Here is an 8701-nt window from a genome sequence, read left to right as displayed (position 1 = left end):
ATATGGCGTAAGTGTTTCACGTTTACTCATCGGATGCACTTCTGATTGGCTCAAGTACGACATGTGACTTAGCACATCCAATCACGATGAGAAGCGCTGAATGAACCGATGATTAAAGAAACGGTGGCTGCGCAACAACGCAACCTTCAGCCACGTCATCCGACCGCCAAGACCGGAGCTCTGTGTTTTGACGAAGGCAGTGTGTACGTGAAATACGAAACATTGCAAACCAAACCAAATGAGTGGATCTGTTCACCGTCCCTACCAGCCTCCCTATAGAAGCTGGTGCATTTCTGAACAATTATTTAGCATTTTACTAAAACAAATGCGCACGCCAAACTGATTACATGCCGGAAGATCAAATTTTTCAGCTTTCAATGTGTATGAAAATTAAGTCAACAAAACTGAGAACGACATCCGGTCACTTAAAACAGGATACAGGGTGATGCTGAATGTTACTTTAATGATATTTAAGGATCTTGACTTTACGTGCGTGTTTACCATAAAATACATTATTTGTTAGATTGCAATAGTAGATTCTTGGGGCATTTTGTTTATTAGGTAAAAAAAAAAAAGCCTACATCTTATTCCAAGTGAGCAAAGGCGATTAAAATGTAACGTGTCAAAAAAAATAATCCATGTTTCGTTTATACTATGAATGTACATATACTGAGAATATACTGTTCTTTGCATTGCCGGGTTGTCATAAATGTTTGGTTCATGAAATTTACCTAGGTTCGATCAGTCTCGAGGATGTGTAACAATAAGGTGATATGGACGTGGAAAAGGGTAATACATTTTTATTTTTTTTTGTAACATGAATCCAGCATGCTGATTTTCACCTCAATGGTCAGTCGAAAAAAATAAGACACAGTCAAACTCAGTCCCAGGGGCCGTATCCGCCCCACCACACCATTTTAAGTGGCCCTAGAAAGCAAATCATTTGAGTCAACTTCCGTGATTCTTGATCAAATCTGTACCAAAATTTCAGTCATATTTAATAATTTAACATTCAGATATTGCAATCATTTTGGGGTTAACAAACTTTTTTTTTTACAGAGAGAATCCATACCAACAATGTGGCCCATGACAAAATTGAATTTGACATTCTTGAAATAAGACATTTAAGACACAAAAACACTTCTTGTAATTACATTGCAACGATAAACAGGATTCAGTGAAGTTAAAATTTCTGCTATATTAAAAAGGCATTAAGAATGGACACAACTGTTGTTTTAATTATTATTTTTAATAGAATGGGGAAATCCCATAAAGTGTTGATGCCAGTGTTGCATTAACCAGTGGATGACTGGAGGATTTGTGTCAAAGTGGAGGTGTGCGTGCATCTATAGCTCAACTTCCAATAGCTAATGTCATTTTACATGTTCAGACAGCAAGCTAACACTGAATCACTAACAGCTCTGCTGGTTGCAGCCAAGTGTACTGTAATTCACTCCTTTTATGCCTACATTGCTTTCGAGGCGTGATTTATTAACAATCAGTTCTTCATTATCTACTTAATTCTTAATAGATTTTCATGCACAGCTCTATAATAATAAAAATCGACGCTGCACTGTTTTTCAGGCATCGTTACATAGTAAAAGCAACAAACCTACTATAGCTTTGAGTAATTATCAAACGATGTTTACATTATTCACATTCAGTATGTATAAACCAATGAACACAATAAATGGAATGCTGCATTTAAGGTAAAGCAAACCATTTGTATACTTTTAACATTATATCACTGTGATTCACACGAACGTCTGCAGAAGGCGTCTTCCCACTTCACAAAGACAAAATAAACTTTCTGTGGAGAAAAACAGAGCAGTTAAGCCACTACCCCTTAACATATGTGTAGCAGACTAGTTACCGTAATTTCTCATGTATAATGCACATTTTCTCCTCCCAGAAATTGTCAAGTCAATAGTGCGCATTATACATGGGTATAGGAGAAACTGAAAAAGACTTCCCCATTTTATAAATGTATGCTACCATCTAGAGGTTATGAAAAAGCTTTACACTTTCATTCTAGTATGCCACCTAGAGGTTATGAAAAAGGTGTAGCCCAGGGGTGGGCAAACTATGGCCCACGAGCCACATCCAGCCCACTGATCCTTTCAATCCAGCCCGCCAAAGATTGGTACAGAATCACCCAAATCTTATCAAAGATCATGACTACATTCATTTGACCTTGTCCTGTAATGACGAGTGGTTCCACCAGGTTGTCCTGTAATTCCCAGTGGTTCCACCAGGTTGTCCTGTAATGCCCAGTGGTTCCACCAGGTAGTGCAGTAGCTACATTGATACATTGACTTGACTTTGGCTGTTCTGTTTTTACTCTGCTACTGCTCTGAACCCTACTTCAACCATGAGTGGGCCAAAGAAAAGAAAAGTCAACAGTGAGCGCCGAGTGTTTAATATAGAATGGACTACTAAATACTTTTTCACTGAAGTCCGGTCAAAGGCTGTATGTCTAATTTGTTAAGAAACCATTGCGGTTTTAGAGGAATATAACATCAGCCGTCACTTTTCTACAAAGCATGCTGATTATGCTAACAGCCAATCAACGCAGGAACTGATGGGTCCGGCTCAGAGGTTAAAATTAAGCTTGCAGGCTCAGCAAAACACCTTTATCTGATATACTTCCATCCAAGATTAGGTCACACAAGACCCTGAAACAGTGACACCGGACCTGCAGATGGAACGGATTGATCTCCAATGTGATACTGTCTTAAAAAAGAAGTTAAAACTCACAAACTGGGTGAGTTTTATGCTTCATTAAGCGCAGACAAATTTCCAAAAATCCAGATGACGGCACAGATGATGCTGGTGGTGTTTGGCTCTATATGTGTGTGTGAACAGACCTTTAGTGTGATGAGCACCAACAAAACATCCTACAGATCCAAGCTGAGTGATGAACACCTCAGTTGTGTTCTGAGAATTGCCACAACAAAACTAACACTAAACTTTGATGCACTGGCAAAAAAAAGGTGATCAACAAAACAACACTGTTCCGATTAAAAGTAAATCTAAGTCTTAACACTACAATGCCTTTTTTTAAATATATATATATATATATATATATGTAAGCATCTGGTCCTGGTTTGGCCCGCCTGTCAAATTTTTAAAGTCACTGTGGCCCCTGAGCCAAGAAGTTTGCCCACCCCTGGTGTAGCCTACACTTTCATTCCAATATGACAGGGGTACATATGACTGCATATATGTACAATTGTGCTCATAAGTTTAGATACCCAGACAGAATTTGTGAAATGTTGATTTTTTTGTTTGTTTGTTTTTTTAAATACGACTGATGACTGAACAACAACATTAATTCATTAATTAATTTCTTTATGTATGGTTATGTTTTGTTTAATGATAATGCTTTTCTGAAATAATTGACAGTTTAATTTGAATCCCAATGAAATAAAATTAAAGGCGTTTCACCTGGTCCTTCATGTTTTCTTTAAAGAATTGTACACATCTTACAAATTCTGCAAATTCAAACATATGAGCACAACTGTGTGTTTTCTCATTTACTAAATAAAAGTAGGGCTGTGAATTTCAAAATAAGAGCAAGTAAATACAAAAAGTATGTGTTCAAATAAAGTGCTTAACTTCAGAATAATTCTTCGAAAAAAAATAACAAAATAGAAATAATACTTCTTGTTTTGATCATGGGTAGAAGCAAAATCATGCATTGTAAAAATGCATTATACATAGGTAGAAGGGTTTTTTAAGGATTTTGAGGTAAACTTTGGGGGTGCGTATTATACATGGGTGCGCATTATACATGAGAAATTACAGTAATTGTTTCAAATATTTAGTGACTGAAATGTTTCCTCACTTTATGATGTCTGGCAGACGGTGGTCTTTGTATAATCCATTGTGCAGGTACCCTAAAGAACCTTCAAAGGACACAAACGTGACTCGCTCTGCATTCTGAGTACTCACTGCTACCTTGTACAGCTGGCGGGAAAATGTATAAAAAAAATATATACACATACATACACACACACACACACACATATATTTAATATAGCCGTTTCACATTTGGTAAATCGGTAAATATTAATTGACGTACTTGCTGAGCATACTGAATGAGAGTAATTGGATCATCTTTTGCATGAAGGAAAAGTAGAGGGCTTTTCATTCTTCTTAAACTTCAGGATAAAACAAAATCACATTAAGGTCGTGATTATTTGTTACATCAAATTACAATGTAAAGGATTTTTTTTTGAACACATTAGGATTGGCCATAATCAAAACTTACTTTTCCTCACTGGGAAAGACAACTTTATTTTCAGCCCATGGCTCTGGAAAAAAGTATCCTAAGCCTGGAAATTTCCAGTAATACTTTCAAAAATGCAAATAAAATCAGTCAATATTATGTTTTTTTATATAATAAACCTTTGAAGAAGCATAAGTGACAAATGTTGGCGACGCTTACCCAAGAAAACACATGACTTGGTAGTTTCTCTTTAGCCATATTAAAGGTGCCTTCAAGAATCACACCATCCAAAACAATACCTGCTGATGCAATCATAGTGAAACTGAGTTGTATTTTATAATTAGTATTTTCTTGTGTAGTTGAACTCACCTTGCTCCGCAAGTTTGACTGCAGTGTTAGTGGACACTCTACAAAGACATAGTAGCGACATTAATTTGAAGCTTAGTTAAATAAGATCCATCCATCCATTTTTTTCAGCGCTTATCCTCACTAGGGTCGCGGGCGTGGTGGAGCCTATCCCAGCTATCTTCGGGCGTGAGGCGGTGTACACCCTGAACTGGTGGCCAGCCAATCGCAGAGTTAAATAAAATGCTAGATGAAAATAATTTTGAATTTGTGTATTTATTGTAGATCACTCAAATTAAGGTAGTACTGCATTAGTATTTTATTGTTAAACATATTAAAAATTAAAAATATTAAAAGTGTGATAAACACGTACCGACAATTAGGCCGAATTTAAGCATTTTCTCTCCTTTCATCTCAAGTAAGCAAGCACCTGATTCTTGGATGTCTCTGAAAGCTTACAGTGAGTCCGGTGTCGTGGGGGGTGTTTAGTATGATTTTTTCCCCTCCCCAATCTGCTCAGAAATCAATCGGAGCTAATACTTGTAAATTTTAAACCTGTTCAATGTTCACAGTTGCAAATCCTTTTTTGTGTGCGCAACAAAGATTATAGCAGAGCCACTGACACTGCCGTGATAGTGACGTGAAATGGAACAGTACCCAATTAGGAAGTGACCTGAAGCTCTCAGTGTTGTGGGACACGACTAGAGGAGCAACGGTTTTGTTTTTAATGTTTGTATAACGTATCTCAAGTAATTCACCACATTAAAAAGGACAATGACTGTGCCTGGAATCACTCCCTAATCCTAGCGTTTTTCTTATATAAAACATGGTTTTGGCCTGAGCACAAAAATAGCGAATAGGTGAGTTTTTTTAATGACAGAGGATAGGGTCCCCCCCCAAAAAAATCAACTATAAGTAAATAAATGAATTTCCTAATGCCAAACCGCAAATAAGCGTGGGTTTACTGTGCTACTTCCTTCTTTGCATTTCCAAGCTTCTGGATGCACAGTGGCACCATACTGCCTTCCACAAGTCAGTCTTGTTACAACAACAAAGATCTGATTGGGAAGGAGACTTGCGATTGTTGATGGAGAAAGAATTACTGTATGCATGTCATTACTGTATGTATGTGGTGTGTTGTTTCCAGAACACCATATACTATACGAGCCAATAAATTAGATGTTAAAAATGGTATGTGTGTACTTTGCTTTATTAACGCTGACTGTAAACGGTTGCAACTTCAACTAACCCAGTGCCAAGAGAATGTCCCCAGAAGATGACCAGGCTGCTTCCACTATGTTTTTTCACCCAGTTGTACACATGAAGAGCATCTGTAGTGAGTCCAGCTTCAGTAGGCTCACCACTTGAGTCTCCAAAACCTGCCAGGATTCATATGTAAGACAGTAAGATATAGTTGCTCCTTGTCACCACTAGATGGCCGTCACGCAAAGGAAAAGTTGCACTGTATGACAGGCTGACTGAAAATTTTACCGCTATTTATTCCTGAGGAAAGGTTAATTTTTCCTTAGCGATCATGCAGATTAATGTGAGGATAATGACTGCTGCAATTATTTGGAATGAAAAAGTGAGGAAGAAATTTAAATGTTTGTTTTCACCAACCTCTGTAGTCAGGCACCAACACATGGTAACCAAGCGTACTCAATAACTGTTGACACATTTAAATCTCATTTGCCATCAGATTAGCTCTACTGACTTAATATCATTGTTTAAAAAATGAATAGCTTGTGTGGGTGATTACTCACTTTTGCAACTCCCACCCGATGAGTAGCTGCCCTGTTGAAACAGTTTGTAAGAAATACAATTGTTAATGATTTACGGGGAACAGATCTAGTTGATGGAGTCTTTTCCCATACTTTCTGGCTAATGAACAAACATTATCTAACATACCTTGTGCCTGTGTTCCCATGTAGATATATAAAAACTGGACTGTCATCATTTAATGTGTTTTGGTACCACGCCATGTCTTTCCCTTGTGCCTCCCTCCATTTACCTTCAGGAACGGTGTGCCTGGAACAGGTCAAAACAATACGAAGCTAAGCTGTTTCATTAAAATTTAATTTCTGTTTGAAATTTGATACTGGACTCACCATACACCGAGAGAGATTCCTTCCTCTGATGTTAAGTATATGTTTATAGTGTGATTTAGGGAGAAATCAACTGGTTGGCTGAGGTCAACAAAAAGCGGAACCTTGACTGCAAACAGAAGACAAGGATATTTTTATAAGCAAATCAAGGCTCCATATCCATATTGGGAATTCACTTACTTCTGTGCTTATAAACAAGGTGCTGGAATAATTCCCGTGCTACTATCAGTATGAAAGGCACCAAAACAAGGATGACAAACAGGGCAAATAAATGACTTTTCATCCACCGGGACCTAAGCAAAAAACAGAGAAAATACTTGAGTAACCAGACACATCCGTTTATAATCCGTTTATATGACTTTCATTTTGGTATCTCTCCAGGTACCTCCTCCCGGCCCCACCAGTCCAAAAACTTGTATGTTATGTAGTTGAATTACAAATGTCAGCCTTTCGATTGAGAGGTGATCTTTCCAGGATGAGCATGTACCCCACCTCTCACCCTGAGCTAGGATAGGCTCCATGCAGCATAAATGTGTGACTGTACTCAGGGGTGAAAAAGATCCACAAAAGGTATATTAATACCGCTGCCGTACAATGCATCTATTCTGGTTGTAGTATAAGGTGCAAGAGTTGAATGATGTGTTCGGGATGTCAAGACTCTTAGAGGAATTGCTTTGACCTTGCTAGAAGCAACAGCACAAAAGCGGGCCCTTCAGACTGTTTCCAGTTAATGGACAACACATCGCCCCCCTCCATTTAACACTGTAATATGACGGAAGAGCTCTTTGAGTGGAAAGACTGATTTGTTCTTCACACTCCTACTGGGAAATATCTAGGAGGTCATTATTCCCTCAGCCTCTTAAAAAGTCGAATAATCTGTCCAGATTTAGCACCAACTTCCAAAGCTAACGTTTGAACGCTATGAATACTCTGGATCTGTTTCTCTAGTTATCATCTGGCCTGTTGGCTGGCTAGCTAGCTTAAGTACAGAACGTTGTCTGTATGAAACAGAAAGTGTCATATTTCGCATTCCATCGTACATGCATTGACTATTACTAGCGATAATGTCCATTGTCCAACCTTTTAGTCAAGACATTACACAATTGACGCGTACGTCCTGCAGTGAAGCAGAGTATGAGAATTTTAGACTGACTTTAAGAACATAAACTAAAACGCTAACTTACTGAGGGTCGTCCTTCCTCTTAACTTTGGCTGTTGTGTGAGCGGAGGTCGACACGTCCTTTGTAGTCCTTTGTCTCATTTTGAACAGCAACGGTCGTGACTTCGCTATCTAGACGCTCTTCATTGTATCGTTATTGTAATATAGTTCGTTCTGTTCAGTTTCAGGGCGACGGAGGAGGAGTTAAAATTTAAGGTGGCACCAGTCGTGAGCGCAACCTCGTTGGACACGTACCACGAGGCAAAAACATCTATTGTTATCGAAGAAACTTTTATGGGGGTGGGGGGATATTGTTAAATGAAATTATGCATCTGTCCCGGTGGTGATGGTATCTGAACTAAAACTTTCTCCATCTAATTAAAATACATTGTTTTAATTGTTTATTGGCGTTCGTGAATGGGAGCAAAATATTGTGCAGTGGACCTCGACGATTCAATGAATTCAAATCAAAGAGCTGCTATAAATGTATTTCTTGAAATTGTATATTCCCACACAAAATGCTAGAAATTGGATCATGAACTATGTGGTTCGATTTTGCAGGAAATGGAGTGGTTGATTTGAATATGCAGTCCAGCAGCCGTTTCAGGGCTCTCCAAAATTTGAAATTTGCTTCCTCCCTGGGACCCTAACTTTGTCATACCGCCATCAAATACTGTGCATAAACAACTGATAAAGAATACAACAGACATAATTAACATGAATCTAAAAAATCTAGGCCGAATTTGTCCAGCAGGCCGTGACCTAATAAAAACACATTTTGGGTCCCCACCCTAAATTCTGTAAACCCGAGTCTCAAGCATTAGGTCCAAAGCAGCACCTTTATAGTGATTTGGACTATGA

At 38.3% G+C, this 8701-nt stretch overlaps 1 protein-coding gene across 3 annotated transcripts; it reads right to left on the bottom strand.

The window, feature by feature from the left end:
* Positions 1 to 784: 784 nt before the first annotated feature.
* LOC133485819 (lysophosphatidylserine lipase ABHD12-like) lies at positions 785 to 8128 on the bottom strand. 3 transcript variants are annotated; one of them, XR_009790812.1, is made up of 13 exons: positions 7866 to 8128; positions 6862 to 6974; positions 6685 to 6790; positions 6485 to 6604; positions 6340 to 6370; positions 6197 to 6242; positions 5826 to 5955; positions 4601 to 4638; positions 4451 to 4533; positions 4274 to 4356; positions 4085 to 4163; positions 3848 to 3908; positions 785 to 1810 (listed from the first exon to the last, which is right to left on the bottom strand). XR_009790812.1 is itself a non-coding variant. In XM_061790111.1 (13 exons), exons 1-13 carry the CDS (start codon positions 7940 to 7942, stop codon positions 1789 to 1791), a joined length of 1050 nt encoding a protein of 349 aa, XP_061646095.1. In that variant the 5' UTR covers positions 7943 to 8123; the 3' UTR covers positions 785 to 1788. The 3 variants fall into 3 exon arrangements, 2 of the variants coding, with proteins under 2 accessions (XP_061646095.1, XP_061646096.1); XM_061790111.1 differs by having other exon boundaries at positions 3848 to 3969; positions 7866 to 8123; XM_061790112.1 differs by having other exon boundaries at positions 3848 to 3969; positions 4451 to 4530; positions 7866 to 8117.
* Positions 8129 to 8701: the final 573 nt, after the last annotated feature.

This window comes from Phyllopteryx taeniolatus, chromosome 11, assembly GCF_024500385.1.
Source record: "Phyllopteryx taeniolatus isolate TA_2022b chromosome 11, UOR_Ptae_1.2, whole genome shotgun sequence".
NCBI classification, from domain to species: domain Eukaryota; kingdom Metazoa; phylum Chordata; class Actinopteri; order Syngnathiformes; family Syngnathidae; genus Phyllopteryx; species Phyllopteryx taeniolatus.
Note: the sequence above shows the minus strand (reverse complement) of the source record. Positions and strands in the feature narration are given on the sequence as shown.

Coding starts and splice junctions, on each gene's coding strand:
- LOC133485819 (XM_061790111.1), bottom strand. CDS start 7,942: ATGAGACAAAGGACTACAAAGGACGTGTCGACCTCCGCTCACACAACA. Junction 4,639..5,825: donor GGACATTCTCTTGGCACTGG/GTTAGTTGAAGT, acceptor ATGTCTTTGTAG/AGTGTCCACTAACACTGCAG. Junction 4,164..4,273: donor GTCTTTCCCAGTGAGGAAAA/GTAAGTTTTGAT, acceptor TTTATCCTGAAG/TTTAAGAAGAATGAAAAGCC.